This window comes from Carcharodon carcharias, chromosome 2 (genome assembly GCF_017639515.1).
Source record: "Carcharodon carcharias isolate sCarCar2 chromosome 2, sCarCar2.pri, whole genome shotgun sequence".
Taxonomy (NCBI): Eukaryota; Metazoa; Chordata; class Chondrichthyes; order Lamniformes; family Lamnidae; genus Carcharodon; species Carcharodon carcharias.
Window position 1 is genome coordinate 202262537 of NC_054468.1, and position 21547 is coordinate 202284083.

Consider the following 21547-nt stretch of genomic DNA (forward strand, 5'->3'; position numbering starts at 1 on the left):
ACTGCAGTTGATTATTATGCGTATGTGTGGTTTTTATCTGAAAATGGTTGTCCTCACAAATTTGATTTCAGTTAAATTACAAATGCCGCTTTACTGCAGCCTGTCAAAAATTGTTACATGAAATTTGGCCTTTTTAAAAAAGTATGCATATTAAAGCTGAATCACATTGTCATCACTTAGGAGAATTACTTCTTACACTAGGATTATTATACTTTATTCATAAAATATCTAAAAGTACATTCCAAAACATTTCAGCCTGCAATTGAACCAGCATTGGGAATTGTAACTATGGACTCTAGGCCTCCTTGTAGCTTGACCTAGTTTCTTTGGCAACATATTAAAGTGACTGCGTAAACAGGCTCATTGCCCCATCTGACGCAAGGCAAGTACAGAAATCCAATAGGGCAGGTCATTTGTGGGTGTGCTACTGTTAGTTATCTTTTTCTTAAAAAGTTGAAAAAAAGTACTTTTTTGCAGATATGAAAGTAACCAAATAGAAGATTTCTAGGAACAAATAACTTTGTTTCTTTTTACTTCAGCAAAAGGGGGGAAGCTTTTTGACTTAAAGTCCTGCAGAATTATTAAATATTATCTCATATTAAAGTAAAACATTTCAGAGATTTGCATGTTACTTGATTGGTGGCAGTAAATGGTTTATCACTCAAAAACAGCATTTTTACTGCGCCTGGTATTTGGGCAGTGAATTGCGCTTCATACGATAAGAATGGAAATTTCTGGAATTTATTGCAGAATGTTGTGCAGCATCCACTTTTAAAATATATTTAGCTGTAGCACTAGCTGACTTAACCTTTCTGTATTTGCTATCTTTCCTTATCTGTTTCTATCAAGTCCATGTTTCTGACCTTAACTATCTATTAAAGTACCTTTCTTAATTGATTATATTCAGTATGATTTACGATAAAGCATCAAACGAGTGCCTACATGTAAGGAGACTTGATAAGTTTGTCTTTTGGGTATTTTATGTGTCATCTGTCTGTGCTATTTATGTTTGCACTCAGATTCTGGCCATTAACCGAGGGGAAAAATTGAAAATCCTGACAGTGAAGGTCAGCATTCCTGACAGAGTGAAAAATGAGTTCTGTAGATGGTGCGTCAATGAAAGGTCTGTATATGTACAAAGCTTAATGTTCAAATATATTTTGTACACTATCCCTATGAAATTTGTTACCTCTTCAGTTGTTCTCTTTCCCCTTGCACCCAAAACTTTTAGGGAGGGAATATCTTTGAATATGAGCATATCTAATCTGATTCCGGGCATCTGCAAATGCCCGGCACTAGTAAGTGTGCAGATTGACTCACCCTATCATTCTCCCTCCCCACCTGCCTGTGAAAAAGTGCCTTGTACTTCTATAGGATGCAGTTAACAGGGGAGCCATTATGTAAGAGAACTGCATGAATGAAGCTAACACACTAAAATGCAGAAGTCAGACTGCCAATGCCGTATAAAGATTGAATGAGATCTAGAGATTCCGTACTTTTTTCTATGTATTGAAATGTGTCCTGTGATTAATTTCACTCTTTGAAACTGAACAGGAATTCAGCAATGCATTCTGTTAGTCCTTTGGATATCTTAATTCTGCTCAGTATTGAACTTGTTTAAATTTATATTGTATTTGGAAAGTCTTGAATTTATATAGCACCTTTCATGACAACTGGATGTCCCATAGCACATTATAGCTATTGAAGTACTTCTGAAGCGTAGTCACTGTTGTAATGGGAGAATGTAATAGGCACTGGGACTGTCAATTTGTGAGCAGTGAGCTCCCACAAACAGCAGTCTTATAAAAGTATAGCTTATTTTGGCAATGTTGATTGAGGGATATCTATTGCTAGGACACTGGAGATAACTCCCCTCTTCCTTTTTGAAATAGTGCCATGGGATCTTTTATGTTCACCTAAGAGGGCAGACAGGCCTAGATTTAATGTCTCATCCAAAAGATAGCAGTTCTGACAGTACAGCACTCCCTCAGTACTGCACTGGAATATCAGCTTTGACTTTTGTGCTCAGGTTCTGAAGTGGAACTTGAGCCCACATCCTTCTGACTCAGATGAGAGTGCTACCAACTGAGCAACAGCTGATACCTATTTAAACTTGCAGAGGTATGAGCTGAATTGAAATCTTATAAATTAGCATTTATGCCAGCGAAGATTTTTAAGGACATTTTAGAACAAGAAAGACTTGGGGCTCCATATCAGAGGTCTTTAATTCCATTCATTTTTTTGAGGCACTTATTTTGAATACTTGTTCTATCATGTTCATCTAATTCCATTTTAAATGTCATAATTTACTGAGTTTGTGTTCATTTGTAGTATTGGACCCATAATAAATATCAGAGAAAACTTTAATAGTGGAGAGCATTTCTGCTGTATCTGTCCTATTTAATGTAGCTGCAGTTTCTTCAAGTCGCTCACTAAAACTATATGGTGTTCCCTCTGATGTCATCACTAGTGAATCTACAGGAACGTAGGATTCACTAGTTGGTGAAAAATCTAAGCCTACCAAGATCGAGTTTCTTCTGCCATCCTGATAGCCTCATGATACAAGAATAATGGAGTTAACTAACCTAGCAATCTGTCATTTAGTCAACAACAAATCCAGCAATGACACAAGGAGAGTCCCAGTGGTTGAGAGCTTTGGAGACCATGGATCTGACATTACCTTTTTCTTCACAAGCCTGTCACGCTTACTACATGTTGCATTTTTCCATTACTTCAATGTTCTTTCTATAATTGGATGCAAAAGCACAATGTGTATTAATGGTCACATCCATACCTTTTTCTTCAGTATTAAATACGTGATGGAGATTGCTGACACTCCAGGGTGCAGCCTCTTGAACTACAGATATCCTCTGTCACTAGCATGTACAGAGGACAGTTTTATTTCATACGTTGCTGTCCTCAGGAAAACAGTACAATATTTGAAAAGAAAATAATTAATAAACGCTTGTACTAAACTACATGTTTGAACACTAATGTAGATGGAGACCACGCCACTTTGCAAGGCCTGAATTCATGAAACTCTTGAAGGATTCTGCTGAAGATTCATATAAACGTCTCATTTATCCACTTCTGTGCAGAGAGTTCAGGTGACAACTGTTTTCAAAATATTTTCAATTATTTTTTTTTCCTGGAAGCATTAAATCTTGCTGGGCAAAGTGCAATTGGCACTCATAACCATTCGGTAGCTTGCTCACGGTAATCAGTAGGCCAATAGTAAGGAAAAGAATCACAGCCAAGCTGGTTCTAAATTCCTTTTATTTCCACGCATGCGCTTTCCAGCAGGAGTCACTGTGGAATGAAGAAGAGCAGAAACACTAACCATATTTTCTTTTCTCATGCATGCTAACTGCAATGTCACATTTTGGGATTTTTGACTATAAGTAATTTTGATCAAGTTATATGAAGAAATTGCTGCTAAATTAAGTTCTGCTCAACAGAGACTTTTAGTCTCTGTGCTTTTAGCACGATAGGCAGCTTTTGAGAATATGCATTAGAAGTCAATATGTAAAGAAGACTTTAAAAGGCGTACAGGATCCTTGGCTTTATAAATAGAGGCATAAAGTATAAGAGCAAAGAAGTAATGCTAAACCTTTATAAAACACTGATTAGGCCACTAATCTCTTTTCTTTGTACATGGCCAATTAACTTAAGTGTGCTACACCTTTAAATTATTTTGTGTGGCTGCATTCAGGTATTTTAAAATAGTTGGTTTGTGTGCAACCTATGCAATAATTTGTGGTTGCTACTGCACAGCTTAGTGGAAATTTAGCTAGGCCCCAGCTGAAGTAATGGAGTAGGAATCCTAATAAACAAAAGATAGAAGAAATCAGTTCAAGGTTATTGGCTAACCTCAGAAGGAGTGATTATGATTAAGATCGAAGGGAAGCCTTTTGATCTAGTTGTCATACAAGTTTATGCTCCGACACAAGATCACAGTGAAGAGGAAATAGAAGCATTTTATGTTGATGTCCTGAAGTGTTATAATCAAATCAACTGATGTGGCAATTGTAATGGGTGACTTCAATGCTAAAGTCGGTGACGGAGCATCAGGAATGCATGTCAATCAACATGGCCTTGGATCAAGACATGAAAGAGGAGAGAGACTGATACAATTTTGTCAAGAAAATCATTTACTGGTGGCAAACACCTTCTTTAAGCAACACAAAAAAGACTGTACACTTGGAGAAGTCTAGATAATAGATTTCGAAGTCAAAGAGATTATGTGGTAGTGAAACCTTGTTTTAGAAACAGTATAAAGAACATTCATATGTATCCCAGCATGGATGTAGATTCAGATCATTGTCTGTCAGTGGCAAAAATTAAGATGGAACTGAAAATACTAAAAAAGAAAAAGATGTGTGACCATTTATACTTTGATATGCTGAAGAATGAGAACATCAATGAGGCATTCACTCTTAAAGAAAAAGGAACAAGTATGAATGTCTCAGGATTCAGGAAACAGAACAAACAGAGGTCTCAGAACAAAAAATAGAAAACAAATGGAAAATCATGAAAGCAAATATTGCTGAAAAAAGAGACATGCTATTGAAGCTTTTCACCCTGCACTCATTGGGACAGCTACGCAAGATAAACCAACAGTAAAGGGATCAACAGTTTATACTGCATGAGAAGAAAGTGCTGATTGGTTGGCAAGTGGACTCTGGTAGAGGTGGTGCCATGGAGAATGTAGCAGAGAACGGTAACTGCCAAGCTTTTCTTTCGAAGTCAAACCAGGCAGGTCGACTGGTCAAGACATTGCCATGGAGAATGAACCAGGGAATGGCGGTCCCGCAAGTTTTCGTTTAGTTGGCAAAGGCAAAATGTGTGGGCATACTCTTTTAGTCTGCCAAAGTTAGGGCCCTGTGTGTGACTTCGAGCATATGTAAGTGAGCAACACTGTGAGCCCAACAGATAATCTTAAATTGGTTTTCAGTGTAATTCTTAGCACAGTAAGCATTGTCCCATTGTGGAATCACATCTAATGTTGAACATTATGTTTTGAGTTTTGCAAGCACGGTTGGTTACAGTCAGTGCTTTGCCTGTTGTGAATTTTGAACAGCCAAAGGGACGTGCTGTTTGCTATGACCCGCAGTCATTGGGATGGATGTAAAGCCCACATGGAATCACACCAGCACTGGAATTTGTTTTGCACATTACCCATTTGTGTGATAGGCAGAACGCCTTTTTGGCTTGACAGCAGTATCCTGTTGGTGGAGAATACCACTGTGTTGCTACTGCATAGTAACAGCATGCAACTGTTAGCCTCGCCTGCTGCTCAAATTTTTGAGACACTTACCCTTCCAGTGTAATCAGAGGTAGACTGGGTGCTTTTCAAGGCCGAAAGAGGTGGCCATAACCCATTCATGATTTTGAGCTATATACAGTGATCAATAACCTGATCAGGGTAGCCATTATCCCAGAGGATGGCTTTGATGCACCCTATTTCAGCACGGTGAGTAAATGCTCGGGCCCAACTTACAAGGTTGCCAATAAGGCCAATCTTATTGCACATGGAAATATATGAATCCCAATGTGTTTATTGACCAGTGAAGGTAAGCTTGCAGTAGAAATTGCAGATTTCTCAACTAGCACATCGAGGAAAGAGAGTTCATTTGACTGCTTAATTTCAAAGATGAATTTGTGTGCAGGATGGAGCCCAATTTCCACCCCTCCATCACCTTCACATGGTCCATCTCTGACACTTCCCTTCCCTTCCTTGACCTCTCTGTTTCACTTTCTGGTGATAGACTGTCCACCAATATTCATTACAAGCCCACCGACTTCCACAGTTAACTCATCCAAGGAGCCCATTAAGGTGTGTAAGGAAGTACTGGCTGCGGGTTCAAATTTAGCAAACATATCATCTATGTATCGGAAGTGTGCAAGGGGTACGGGGTTAGGTGTCATTCCATCAAAAATGCGTTTCTTGTGGAAACTGACAAAGATCATTGCTGTTGCACGCTGTTATGATGCAGTAGCACCATGAGTGGTATTCTTTGCTGACAGGATGCTACCGTCAATTCAAAAAGACATTCTGCCTATCACACAAATGAGTCATGTGGTGTATGAATTTCAGTGCCAGTGTTATGCCAGGTATGTAGGCTGTACACCCCAATGACTAGTGGATCTTATCAAACAGCACGTCCCTTTGGCTTTTCGCAACAGGCAAAGTACTGACTGTACCCAACCAACGTTTGCTTGCAAAACTTAAAACACTGTGTCCAACATTAAATGTGATTCTGCGATTTGATAATATTTGCTTAACAATCCTGATTGTGCTAAGAATTACACTGAAACAAGTTTAAGATTATCTGTTGGACTCAGTGTTGCTCATTTACGTATGCTGGAAGCCACATATGTTCACACATACGGCCCTGTCCTTTGCAGACAAAAGGAGCATGTCCATGCATTACATCTTTCCAACTAAACAAAAGCTTGGGGGACCGCCATTCCCTGGTTCATTCCCCATGGCAATGCATTGACCAATCAGAGTCAACCTGCCTGGTTTGAATGTGAAACAAAAGTCTAGCAGTTAACTGTTCTCTGCTGCATTCTCCGTCAAAGCCTCTACCAATCAAAGTCCAATTGCCAACCAATCAGTACTCTCTTCTCATGCAGTATAAATTGTTGTTCTCTTTACAGATGATTTATCTTGTGCAGCTGTCCTGATGAGGGCAAGATTAAAAGCTTCTGTACTGCCAAACGACTATATGCCTATGAAATCTTTTTAAAAATTTATTCAAGGGATATGGGCTTTAGTGTCTAGGCCAGCATTTATTGCTCATCCCTAATTGCCCTTGAGAAGGTAGTGGTGAGCTGCCTTCTTGAACTGCTGCAGTCTGTGTAATTTAGGTACACCCTATTGGGGAGGGAGTTCCAGGATTTTGACCCAGCGACAGTGAAGGAAAGGCGATATATTTCCAAGTCAGGGTGGTACGTTTCTGGAGGGGAACTTCTAGGTGGTGGTGTTCCCATGTATATGCTACCCATGTCCTTCTAGATGGTAGTGGTTGTGAGTTTGAAAGGTGCTGTCTAAGGAGCCTTGGTGTGTTTCTGCATTGCATCTTGTAGATGGTACACGCTGCTGCCACTGCATCGGTGGTGGAGGGAGTGAATATTTGTGGATGGGGTGCCAATCAAGTGTTCTGCTTTGACCTGGATGGTGTCAAGCTTCTTGAGTGTTATTAGAGCTGTGCTCATCCAGGCAAGTGGAGAGTATTCTATCACACTCCTGACTTGTAACTTGTTGATGGCAGACAGGCTTTGAAGAGTCAGGAGGTGAGTTACTCACTGCACGATTCCTAGCCTCTGACCTGCTCTTGTTGTCACAGTATTTATATGGCTAGTCCAGTTCAGCTTCTGGTCAATGGTAACTCCCAGGATGTTGATAGTGGGGGATTCAGTGATGGTAATGTCATTGAATATCAAAGGGCGGCAGTTAGATTCTTGTTGGAGATGGTCATTACCTGGCACTTGTGTGGTATGAATGTTATTTGCCATTTGTCAGCCCAAGTCTGGATGTTGTCTAGGTCTTGCTACATTGGACATGGACTACTTCAGTATCTGAGGAGTTGCGAATGATGCTGAACATTGTGAAATCATCAGTGAACATCCCCAATTCTGACCTTATGATGGAAGGAAGGTTATTGTTGAAGCAGCTGAAGATGGTTGGGCCAAGGACACTACCCTGAGGAACCCTACCCTGGAACTGAGATGATTATCCACTATTATCCACAACTATTTTCCTTTGTGCTAGGTATGACAATAACTCTGGAGAGTTTTCCCCCTGGTTCCCATTGACCACAGTTTTGCCAGGGCTCCTTGATGCCACACTTGGTGAAATGCAGCCTTGATGTTAAGGGCAATCACTCTCACCTCACTTCTGGAGTTCAGCTTTTTTATCTATGTTTGAACCAAGGTGTAATGAGGCCACGTGCTGAGTGGCCCTGGCGGAACACAAACTGGGCGTCAGTGAGCAGGTTATTGTTAAGCATGTGCAGCTTGATAGCACTGTTGATGATCAATTTCATCGTTTTAATGATGATCGAGAGTAGACTGATGGGGCGGTAATTGACTGGGTTGGATTTGTCCTGCTTTTTGTGCACAGGATATATCTAGCAATTTTCCACATTGCTGGGTAGATGCAAGTGTTGTAGCTTGGCTAGGGATGCGGCAAGTTCTGGCGCACAAGCCTTCAGTACTATTGCTGGATTATTGTCAGGGCCCATTGCCTTTGCAGCATCCGGTGCCTTCAGCCATTTCTTAATATCACATGGAGTGAGTGGAATTGGTTGAAGTCTAGTACCAGTGATGCTGGGGACCTCTGGGGCAGGCCGAGATGGATCACCCACTTGGCATTTCTGGCTGAAGGTTGTAGCAAATGCTTCAGTTATTTTTTGCACTGAATGCTGGACTCTTCCATCATTAAGGATGGGGATATTTGTGGAGCCTCCTCTTCCAGTGAGTTTTTGATAAAGCCCCACATAAGAGGTTAGTGTATAAAATTAAAGCACATGGGATTGGGGGTAATATATTGGCATGGATTGAGAATTGGTTGGCAGACAGGAAACATAGAGTAGGAATAAATGGGTCATTTTTGCTGTGACTAGTGGGGTACTGCAGAGGCCAGTGTTTGCGCCCCATCTATTCACTATATATCAATGATTTGGATGAGGGAACAAAATGTAATATTTCCAAAACAAAAATACCTGGAAAAACTCAGCAGTTCTGACAGCATCTGCGGAGAGGAATACAGTTAACCTTTTGAGTCCGTATGACTCTTCACCAGAACTAAGGAAAAATAGAAAAGAGGTGAAATATAAGCTGGTTTAAGTGGGGGGATGGGACAGTTAGAGCTGGATAGAGGGCCAGTGATAGGTGGAGATTGCCAAAAGATGTCATAAACAAAAGGACAACGAGGTGTTGACGATGGCGATATTAGCTAAGAAATGTGCTAATGGTGACATTAAGGGTAGAAAGCAGGACGATCAAGGGACAGATAGCCTTAGTGGGGGTGGGGTGGGGGGAAGGGATCGAAATAGGCCAAAAGGTAGAGATAAAACAATGGATAGAAATACATTTAAAATGGAAATAGAAAAATATATATAAGTTATTGGAAAAGGGGGGATCGGAAAGGGGGTAGGGATGGAGGAGAGAGTTCATGATCTAAAGTTGTTGAACTCAATATTCAGTCCGGAAGGCTGTAAAGTATGTAGTGGGAAGATGAGGTACTGTTCCTCCAGTTTGCGTTGATCTTCACTGGAACGTTGCAGCAGGCCAAGGATGGACATGTGGGCATTAGAGCAGGGTGGTGTGTTGAAATGGCAAGCGACAGGGAGGTCTGGGTCATGGTTGCGGACAGACCGAAGGTGTTCCGCAAAGCGGTCACCCAGTCTGCGTTTGGTCACTCCAATGTAGAGGAAACCACATTGGGAGCAGCGATATAATATTTCCAAGTTTTCTGACGACCGCAAATTGGCAGGAATGCGAGTGGTGAGGAGGGTGTTAAGAAGCTTCAAGTGGCAAGGTTGAGTGAGTGGGCAAAGACATGGCAGATGCAGTATAACGTGGATTAGTGTGAAGTTATCCACTTCGGTAGGAAAAACAGAATGCCAGAGTATTGTTTAAATGGTGATAGATTGGCAGATATTAATGTACAAAGGCACCTGGGTGTCCTTGTACACCAATCACTGAAAGCAAGCATACAGATGCGGCAAGCAGTTAAGAAGGCAAATGGTATGCTGGCCTTCATTGCGAGAGGACTTGAGGACAGGAGTGAGGATGCCTTACTGCAGCTGGACAGGGCCTTGGTGAGACCACACCTGCAGTATTGTGTGCAGTTTAGGTCTCCTTACCTAAGAAAGGATGTACTTGCCATAGAGGGAGTGCAGCGAAGGTTCACCAGACTGATTTCTGAGATGGCAGGATTGTCGCATGAGGAGAGATTGGGCTGACTAGGCTTGTATTCATCGGAGTTTAGAAGAAGGAGAGGGGACCTAATTGAAACGTATAACATTGTGACAGGGATGGACAGACTCGATGTAGGGATAATGGTTCCTCTGGCCGGGATGGGGGGTGGTGTGTGTCTAGAACAAGGGGTCACAGTCTCAGGATACAGGATAGCCATTTAGGTCTGAGATGAGGAGAAACTTCTTCACTCAGACGGTGGTGAGCCTGTGGAGTTCTCTACCACAGAAGGCTGTGGAGACCAGGTCACTGAATATATTTAAGAAGGAAATAGATTTCTAATCTCTAAAGGCATCTAGGGGCATCTAGGGGTATCGGGAGAGCGCGGGAATATGGTGTTGAGGTGCAGGATCAGCCATGATCACATTGAATGGCAGAGCAGGTTTGAAGGGCTGAATGACCTCTTCCAGCTCCTATTTTCTACATTTCTGGTGTACAACATGCTGCAAAGGAAGCACTACCTAAATGGAAAAGAAAAAAGAGTGGATGACAGATGAGATACTAGCAATGATGACAGAAAGGGGAAAGAAAAGAAACACACCTGAGTAGGATGAAATTGAAAAGAAATTAAAGAATGCATGTAGGGAGGCTAAAGAGAAATAGGATAATGAGATGTGTGATGAAGTATTGGAGCTGGAAAGAAATCACAAAACAAGAGTTATGCACCAGAAGATGAAATCTTTGATAGATAGAAAGTAAAGGATAATTACAGATAGTGGGTCCATAAAAAACAAAGATGCTAAAATATTGTTTAAAGGTATGTAGTAGCAAAAAGATGGACAGAATATTTAAGTGAATTGTATAATGACCCAAATCATGTGGATCCCTCAAAATAGAGGCAAACGATGAACCAAGCATTGATATCAAGAAGTAAAGAATGCTTTGAAATTGGTGAGTACAGGAAAAGCTCCAGGCATTGATGAAGTAACAACAGAAAATCTAAAAGCCCTTCGAGAAACTGAATTGGAAGTGATAACTGAAATTTGTGATCCAATATGTACCAAAGGATGCATTCTGAGTGACTTGTGATGTTCGTTTATTTGTTAGGAAACCTAAAGCAATGAAGTGCAATCATTTTAGAACTACAAGCTTAATGAGTCATCTCACTAAAGTGACCTAGAAATTCATAAAAGAGAGGTAATAATACACTTGAAGTAGAAATTGGTGAAACGCAGCCTGGATTTAGACTTGTGTAGGAACAAGAAACTGAATATTAAGCCTAAGAACAATCTCCAATAAATATCTAGATGTAAACGAGAACATTTACATCTGCTTCATAGACCATGAAAAGGCGTTTGATCGTACTTATCACCAAAAGCTAATAGACGTGCTGCTGAAATGGGACGTTAACAAGTAAGATGTGAAATTTATCCAGAACATATATTGGAACCAAAATAGCGAGCATCAGGCTAGAAGAACAATCAGATATGTTTCAAATGAAGAGAGAAGTACGATAAGGCTGTTATACTGTTACAAAAATTATTCAATCTGTACGGACAACAAATATTAAGCAAGTCTGGTGTGTATCTAGCAGTAAAGATTGGGGCACAGCGACACAAGGTGACTTGCAGATTCAGAAGAGGCACTACAGAATATTGTAGATCAAGTAAAATCTAGAAGCTTAGAATATGGGTTGAGAATGAACACCAAAAAGATGCAAACAGTAGTATTCAGAAGGAATACCTTAAAAGAAACAAGTGAAGATTGAAGTGGATGATGTCACGCTGGAACAAGTAGATAAGTTTGTCTATAAAAACAAAAAAACTGCGGATGCTGGAAATCCAAAACAAAAACAGAATTACCTGGAAAAACTCATCAGGTCTGGCAGCATCGGCGGAGAAGAAAAGAGTTGACGTTTTGAGTCCTCATGACCCTTCGACAGAACTTGAGTTTGAGTGGACTGGAACTCAAGTTCTGTCGAAGGGTCATGAGGACTCGAAACGTCAACTCTTTTCTTCTCCGCCGATGCTACCAGACCTGATGAGTTTTTCCAGGTAATTCTGTAGATAAGTTTGTCTACTTAGGGCAAATGATAATAAAAGATGGTAGATGCGATGCCGAAGTCAGAAGGAGGGTAGAGATGGCCAGAAGTAATTTTGCGAAGATAAAGAATGTATTAACAAGAAGAAAACTCAAGCTTTTAACAAGGAAAAAACTCATGCTAGATTCTATCTATTTTCCTGTATGCCTCAGAAACCTTTGGAAGAAAATAGAGGCTTTTGAAATATGGATGCTAAGACATATGCTTCAAATTCCATAAACAGAGCATAAGACAAATGAAGAGGTACTTGAAATTGTAAGAGCAAGACATCTAGAAAAGAAAATGTCAGTATTTTGGCTATTTGATCAGTTAAAAAGCTACAGAGATCTCTGCTGGAGGGCAGCAGAAAGAAGGGACGACAACGCTTAGTTGGATGACAAATGTCATAAAGCGGTTGCAGACAAGCTACAGTGGATGTTTGAGGATGACTCAAGACAGACGAGTGTGACAGACAGCAGATCTCCTGGTAGGAGTACCTACAAGCAGGGATAGAGAGAGAGAGAGAGAGAGAGCTAGAAGGTTAGATCCCAGACCTGGATTTTTATAAATTCGAGTTTTACAATTGCAGGACATTGCTATATTTGTAATTGACATTCTTCTCACAGACACTTTTTGGACACTATCTAGATGGATGAAGATAAATACTGAAATTATGTTGAGCAGTTAAGAATAAAGAAGTGCAAAATATCATGTTATTGTGAATTCTATTTTATTTGGATAACTAATGGAGTTAAGACTTTGCTTATCTTTCTTTTAAGATCCCGTTTAAGCTCAGATGCTGAGAAGGAATCTATTGCAATGTTTGGGAGAAATCTTCGACAGCTTCTTTTGATTAATCCTGTTCGTGGCCGGGTTCTGATGGGGATTGATCCTGGTTTTAGGCATGGCTGTAAAGTATCAATCATTTCAGCTACAAGTAGGTTTCTCTCTTTGCTTTGGGTAATTTGGTTTGGTAGAATATATGGATATATGTGCACTTTTTACACTGTTTGGCATAGGCTACAATGTATTAACACTTCGTTTACAATCTTTAAGAAGTTGCTAAGGATACAAAATGGCCCAATGACTCCCTTCAGCATGATGCACCATAGGATGGTCGGCTATCATTTGCAACTGTAGTTTATCTTGCACTGCACTTGGATCTTCACTGTGTTATGACTCCTACGGGAGAAACGTTACTAAAGTAACTAAGTTTACCAAACAACCCCCAATTACCAACAAGATCTCACTTTTTATAACTTTTTACTTTAGCAAATCAAAACCAATGCAAATTAAACATCATTACAGGCAAATAATACTTCAAATAAAAAGCTAAATTTCACTTTAAATTGTCAATACGAAAAAGTCTTACACAACCACAAGCACCCACATCACTCTCCGCAGACCTGTGGCACCACGTGTAGTCCCAAAGTTCACTAACTCAGCCTCTGGTACATACGATCCTGCGTTTTCCCACTCCTTGATTTGGCCCTGGAGCCATGTTCATTGGCAGCCGCGTTTCATCTGAGGTCCCTGGAGACTGTTGTCACCTGGACGGCACACTCCTGTAGAACCTCCTTAGCTAGGCTCACAACAATGTTGATGGCACAGCTTCCCCAGGGACTCCTTTATCTGAACCCTCGAATAAACCCTGTTAAATGATCTGTTTGGCTCTGACAAAATTGAAGCAGCAGCAGTAAAATTGTCCATTTCACAATCCCTGCTCTGACCCTGTCTTCAGATTTCTGTTGTCTTCAACTGTATCTCGTGTGCGCACACGCACTCACACACTCTCACACTCACACATACTCTCACACTCACACATACTGTCTCACACTCTCACTCCTTGTAAGTATGCCTTTTCTGTTCTCCCCTATGTTGCAGCTCTCCTTTGGGTCTGACCACATGCTTTCGTATATTAGCTTCCTTTCTTTTGGTATTGCGTCCAGGTCAAGGGTCGCCAGGTCTCATGGAGCAGCATTTTTTATTATTCGAGAAAATTACAGTTAATTCCTTTGCAATTGAAACATTTGTAAAACCAATTACAGATTCCCTATGCATTTTTAAAAAATTACAAATTTTCCTTACTGTACTGCTTCTGGATCAAAGGTCGTCATAACTGTCATGAATATGTCAAGTAGATTCTAGCTGCTCCCACATCATCACTCTCATTGGGATCAATTAACTGAGCATCAATAAGTGATCTTCCTATAATATGTAGCACAGGACCATCCAGTATGGTACAATTTGCCTGCTGAGCCGTTGAGGTGCCCCAGATATGCTTTAATAACTTAATGTTGGTGCTTTTGAAAATTTCTATCTCCATAACTTTTGGCACTGTAAACAAAAATTGGTTATCCTTGACTGCCACTGATGGTTTTAGAATGAGACTGCTTGTTGGCCCTGTTTAGGTTTTGTTTTATGCTAATATGTAATGTGAAAGTACCTGAAAGGTAGGAATTTGAGCAAGATTCATGACAAATTATTAAAATATTGTTACAAATACCTGATCTTATGACTCATAGATTTGAGGAGTATAACCTTTAGTTGGAGGATTGAAATTTTTAAGTGTAAGATAAATTAAAACACCTGGTTTGCGAAGTTGATAAATGAACCTTAAGTAATTGCAAATCAAAGGGTGAACTACATTTAATTTCTAAGGTCATAGTGGGAAGTATTGGAAACTAAACAATGGGCTACCTCTTTGAGCTTCTTGTTGGAAATGGAATCGCTACAGCTGCCTCAATAAGGGGCTTAAATTATTCATATTGTTTCCCAGGACAAAGGAAAGGTTTGGGATTGGTGATAATTAATTTAAATCTCTAACTGGGACACCCCAGGCATGCCATGCTGCTGGAGGAATAGATTGCAGGGAGTAATTTTTTTTGGTTTTGGGTTTTGACTATGCGATTGCTCACAGAAACAGAAGCAGAAGCAATTGAAGTCAGCCTAGGAGCAGCTTTGAGACAAGCAGACAGATAATCTGCCAAGAGCTGTGGACCATTAGAAAAGGGCTGTCAGGAACTAAGAGTGTTTTTTGATTTTGAAGTCACTAAGCAGGAATCCAGTGAAGCCCATGTTTGAGCTGGGGAGTCTACAATTATGAGGCGTCGAAGGAGAGTTGGAGGGTTTGCCTAGCCCGATGCTGACGGAAGGACCCCAAGATATCCCCTTCCTCAGAGAAAAGTGGGAACTCTGAGGAGAATCGAAGTGAATCGAAGAGAGCTGTGACACACCTTGGTTTGGTCCTAGGAATAAGAAACTCTCAAGATCCTGTAAAGTATAGGTTCCTGCAACACATGGACTGCAGCACACCTCCACTTTCTCGAGGGCGATTAGGGATGGACAATAAATGCTGGTCTAGTCAGTGACACCCACATCCCATGAATAAATAAAGAAAACTCTCCGATTTATGAAATATAGTTTTAAGCTATTAGTACCTGTTTTGTTTAGTACAGGAAAGGTTTTTACTTAAAACGTGAAATCTTATGGCGTAATTCTTTCAGTTCATAACTGGGAATTCGAATTTCTTTTTTAAAAGTTACTGGTCTCTACCAAGATCCTAACAATATTTACTTAAAGAGAAATTCCAGCTTTAATCACTGTTTTCAAGATTGGAAATTAAATCTGTGGTAAACAATGCTACTTTGCAAAGATATGAGGGTATCAAAGTGCTTTGTGAATTTAAGAATTCGAACTAAATTTAAATATGCAGTAATTGTGGATTCTTCCTATTTGTTCACTGGGTTTGAGCAGAATTCCCTGAGAAGGCTACACATAAACAGACTGGCACAACTCAGTTGAGAATTGTTTAAGTGTGTTAAATTATGCATTCAATTGATACCCCATGGAGCATCCTCAATATAATAAATATACAAAAGTGATTATACAGCAAAATTTTCAACTGAGATAATTTAATACTGAAGGTCCTATGCCAAAAAGTAAATAGTTATTGATGCATCTCAAAGTTATGACCACTAAAGTTGTGCCTAAATTGAGGATACCATTATGAAAAGCTGTAGTCTACAGCTTGTATCCCAGGAATGCATTGATCTTCTCACTCACTGAAAAGTAATAAGCAGCCAGAATTGCTAGTCATTGAAGACAGGCAAAGAGTGTTTATGCTTCAACTGCTGTCCTTCAAATGGCACATCGCACTGTCTTTCAAATGAATACTCAGCATTTTCCTGCAGTATTTCTTTAACGTTTTAATCTAATTGTGGAGCTGAGGATATTCGAAACCCTTCAAGCTTTGTAAACATGGTCTGCATCCATTGTCATCCAAGCCCATGGCTCACATAATAGCCTTGTAATTGCTCCCAGGCATCCTTTTTTTTTAATTACAGGATTGCAAGCACTAAAATTTTAATCAGGTTTTTTGAAATCTCTGAGCCGAGAAATGCCTGGAATAGTAATCATTTCAATTCCAAATTTTCAAAATAGAGGTATCACATAATGCAGAAATGAAAATTTGCATTTATGTAGCATGATTAATATAGAAAAACATCCCAGTGTGCTTTAAAGCGAGCAGAAAAATGAATGGCTATTGAACCAGGGTGGGAGAGTTGATGGCGTGACCAAAAGTTTTGTTTAGAAGGTATTATAGCTTGAAATAACTAATTAGAAAGAGGGATTTTGGAGACGGAGGTCCAGAGATTAGGGCCAAGTCAGCCCTTGATGTAGCTAAGAACGAATGCATAAAAGTCCAAGGTTGGACAAGCAAAGGGGGGAATGTAGGACTAGAGGAGATTGAAAAGAAACTAGTGCTGAAGATGCCCTCTGTGTTGGGACAGTTAGGAGGCGAACCATGTACAGGTGGAAGATTGCCACAATGGGAGAGCTGATTTGAGGCCGCTCTACAATTAGAACAGATTGGGATGTGATCAGAGGGCTCTGAGCAGAGCAGTAAGGAGGGAGGGAAGGAAAGATCGGGACATAGTTGGCAGTGGGCTTGAAATCATGACTGGAGAGGCAGATTCCACCAGCAGACTTGCTTGCAGGTCTGGGGAAGACTCCCTGTTACTCCTAAGTCATCAGCAACATCCCCTTCAATTTTCATTTTGTGTATGGCCTGTTCGTTTTAAGTGTGCAATATCCTTAATTTTTTGCGAGACCATGCACTGCTGGCATTTTAAAGGACAAGATTTGCGTGCAGCCTGCATAGTGAGTTGCTGAACGATCATGCCCATGTGCACTCTAGAGGGAACATAGTTCACAAATAATGCTCTTAAAAGCACTTTTCTTCTGCAGCTAGTAGCTCTTACCTCTCTTTAGCTATTGGATTTCCCGTGTCTCTAGCCACATAACCCTTTGAGGTATCTTCGCTCTTCTAATTTTGGCCTTTTGAGCATCCCCAGTTTTAATTGCTGCACCATTCGTGGCTGTGCATTCAGTTGCCTGGTCCCTAATTTCTAGAATTCCCTTCCTAAAATCTATGTTTTATTACATTAAAGACATTATGTAAATGCAGGGTGTTATTGTTGAGCCCTGAGAAACCCGGCTGTCCAGCATTAAATTCAAATGGCTGCCAAACTCTGAGGAACGTAACCTAATTTAAATGTTATAATCACCGTGCTGTCTCTACAGAGTGGATTACTCAGATGCCCCAAACCCATCATTGAAATTAAACAGGAAGCTTGTGGTGGGTTGAAGCCGGATTTCACATATTTATCAATTTAACCCCCAACTTCCACCCCTTTGTATTGGGGTGTAAAATTACCCCTAGTGAATCAGTCAGTTCAATTATGGGGTTTGTTCAAATAACTGTCCTGCATTTTAACAAGACATCATCTTCAAATTTGCTTTGTTACAAGCATTTTTTAAAAAAAGGATGGACTTACCAGCCTATTTTGTTCAAATTGGGTGCTCTGCCTAGCTTCCAAGAGCACATGTAAGTCAGCATATATTTGTGGAAAAACAACTTTTAAAAACTTCTGTTATAGACTAGTGCAGCATTTCTAATGTTTTTCTAACTTAATTGGAGATAGAGGACTATAACAGCTACTGTAAAAATCTATTATTTAATAGACAATTTACTTGTGCTTTGTCCCAGGGTCCAAGATCTTATGATCTCTGTAGTGGATTGCTCTTTTCCTAACTTTAAATGGCAAATTGCATCGTGAAATTAATGCACTGATACTTATTTTGATATAGTGAATTCAGTAGTTTTGGATGTTTGAAAATGCAAGTCATCATATTCACAAACTTCTTTTGTTAACCATCCTGCTGTTGTTCTAGGCCAAATACTTCATACTGATGTGATTTACATACTTGGTCAAGGAGCGCAGCGTGAAGCTGAAAAGATAAGGCATTTACTTCATAAGTACAGGTGTGACAGTTGTACCTTGCATCAAGCATTGCTACACCTAATTTTGTAATGTGATTTTCAAATGAATATAGTAATTACTGGAGTTTGGCCCAGAAAATTAAATAATGCTTGTAATAAATGCATAATGTGTCCATTCTATCTGAATATTTTATAAAGAGTTTGTATGGTGAAACAAAAAAGGGATAAAATCACTCCTAAAGTTAATAAGGCAAAATAATGAAAGTTCATTTGTGGTATTTTCTAATGAAAAATATATTTGATCTGACCCAGACACAATGAGTCATGTTGGTTAAGATGAGTATTGTGCCAAAAATATTCAGAAGACCACTTATGTCTGAATAAGTGATGGTCTCGTATTAGGAGCCAATGTCCTTGACCTGATTGGAGATAAATTTGGCTAAAGTACTTTATAAATTTATGTTAGTATAGGTCCTGTATTTTGTGTTCAGAGATTGACTTTTTGTTTTGTGAAGACCTTTTAAACATGTGTGGCAAATGGGCTATCTGTAATTTTAATATTTTAAGAAGAGTACCTTTAACTTTAATGAAATCTTTAATGCTATTAATATAATTTATATATAAATATCTTTATTGGGATTAATGCTGCATATGTAACTTTTTACTTGGGAGAAGCTTAGAAAGGAGAACTCCTTGCTTTTGCTCTCTAAAAGGGCTTGTAGGCTGCCCATACTACCTAACTGTCATTTGTTGTGATTTTTATAGAAGATGTATTTAAGTTTAAGTAAGTGTTTCTCTACATTGGACTAAATTATAATCGTTGCCAAGGATGTGTGTAGTTCAAATATGGTAAATGTTGGTATACTGGAAAATAATTCACAATGAGGTGAGAGGAACTTAAACCATGAAGAGTGTAACCAAGCCATTTGATATAAATAGTTTTGGTAAATAAGTATGCCTATTCTTATTCTGGTTTAAATTGACATTTCCTTAATTTTCAGTGGCTTAATTGCATTTTTCATGTGCAATACTTAAGCTAATGGGGAGAAACCATTTACCCTGAAATTCAAACCACACACCGTACTTTGGAATCCAAATGTAATATATCACAGTTCATGAGAGTAAGCACAAGTTTTTAGTGTAAGAAAACAAAATAATTCTACTACTTAGAGACTTAATTAATCCTTCAGAGCAAATAATAAGCAATTAAACATCTAGACAGAGCACTTTTGTAGAAACAGTCTGCAGATAAAATACACGATTGAAAATTTTTCTTTACAAAACGACCATGCAACTGTGATTTTCTTTTCCTGTTTTGTGTACGTGAACTTAATTTTTTAAGCATAGGTTCAGAATAATGAAAGGACCTGAAATATTTTTAATTTACAGTTTTACTTTAGATCCCAGCAATCCAATTACATAATTAATATGCATTGATCCACAAAGATTTCAATGATTCAAGGAGAGAGCTGACCAGAAACTTGGAACAGTGAAGGATAGGCCTGCCTTACCTATATTCCAAGAACAAACAAAAATTAAGTAAATGCGAAGTGCCTAGGTGAGAATAGAAAGTAATTGAACAAGGAACTTAATAATTATCAATATTTTAACACATAATACTAGAAATAGAGATGTGTTTCAGGCTTGCAGCATTAGAGCATTAAATAATGAATACACTTCCAATAAATTAGTTTTATAAGGGCAATTCTATTTGATAACTGGCCCTAAAAATGTTGCAATGGCTTTTTCCTTTCATAAAAGAAACCAAGATGACAGTCACAAAGTTATGCTTCGAACTGAATATTTCACCAGTTGTTTAGGCAGAAATGCAGGGTGAACATATGATGTGAACCAATTAAATGGAAAGATGAAGTGATCAATTGCAATTTCGAGCCTTTCATATAGTGCTTAGCCTATTTTCTTTTTAGCGAAGTTTAATAAATTTTCCCTTCATTGATTGAGTTGAGGAATATTTTAATTAAACTTTTGGTTGTATTCTGAATTTGGTACAGAACTATTTGTAATTTTTTTTTCTTCTGCCTAAAGCTGTTCGACCATTGTTATTGGTAATGGAACTGCTTGCAGGGAAACGGAATCTTTCTTTGCTGATTTGATTAACAGAAAATATTTTGCTCCACTGGACGTTGTCTACTGGTAAGACCCCTTCAGTTTCCTTCTTCATTTTCATGTTTGTCATTAGAACTTAAATGCTTCATTCAAAGCAAACTTAATTATCAAGATCTGTGGTCTACAGATTAAATGATACAACTGATGGGATGAATATTATTTACTTTATCAACTTATTGAAGAGTTTTATGACGATGTTGGGAAATTGCTGAAACAAAAATTGGAAATTTTAGCGATTGACAGGAACGTCTTTTTCAGACTAGAAGTATTAGACTACTTACTTTTTGAAAACTGATTACAGCTGACAGGAAAAAAATGAAATGCTCTGATACTCTTGGCACTCGTTTTCCTGCAGACTGTGTTAGACAGTTTAAAGCCAGCAGTTGAAACCAACTGCAGCATGTAGAAGTGGAAAATGCGAGTGCAGTTCTATGCTTTGAATGTATTTTGGTGTCGATCACAGCTTACTTCTTGATCGGCAAACTTGAAAAATGAAAACAAATGTTGACAATCAAGAATATTTCTACGTGCAGTGCTATGCAAATTCAGAGAACCTAATTTCCATTTTTGATGACAGAAGTTTGCATTTATCTGGCACCTACATCATAGGAAAGCGTCTTAAGTGCTTTCTAATTGCTTCATAGAGGTATACTCAGACAAAATTTGAGATCAAACTAAAGGTGATATTCGGAGGATCATTAAAGACTCGGTGAAAGTGGCATGCTGTGGGAGAGGTTTGGGAAGGGAATTCCAAAACTTTGGGTCTAGATAGCTAAAGGTATACCTGCCAATGTAGGAGCAAAGGGAGGAAGGAATTGGAGAGAGGAAGCTCCAGACATTGGGAGGGGTGTGATGTGAATGAATGTATACATAAGGATGAGAGTTTTAATTTAAAGACATTGGTGGACTGGGATCCAGGAATGATGGGTGAGCAGGACTTGGTGCAGGATATGATAATGGGAGTTTTGGAGGAGCCTAAGTTTAAGGAAGTTCAGAGACTGGAAAGGAGAGAATTGGAATTGCTTGTGGTTGGAGAAAAACGCATGGATGGAGGTTTTCTGCAACAATTGGGCTGAGGCAGGAGCAGATACAAGTGATGTCACAGGGTAGAAGTGGGCATCACCGCG

The 21547-nt window shown here is 39.3% G+C and overlaps 1 protein-coding gene across 4 annotated transcripts in view; it reads left to right on the top strand.

The window, feature by feature from the left end:
* The window catches only part of srbd1 (S1 RNA binding domain 1), a 289801-nt gene that overhangs the window by 49647 nt on the left and 218607 nt on the right, over nt 1-21547 (top strand). For all 4 annotated transcript variants that reach the window (XM_041178598.1, XM_041178607.1, XM_041178625.1 and 1 more), the window contains exons 11-15: nt 1020-1123; nt 3000-3107; nt 12787-12944; nt 18245-18335; nt 20340-20447. In XM_041178598.1, coding sequence (XP_041034532.1) covers nt 1020-1123; nt 3000-3107; nt 12787-12944; nt 18245-18335; nt 20340-20447 — 569 coding nt within the window. The remainder of the gene's footprint in view (nt 1-1019; nt 1124-2999; nt 3108-12786; nt 12945-18244; nt 18336-20339; nt 20448-21547) is intronic.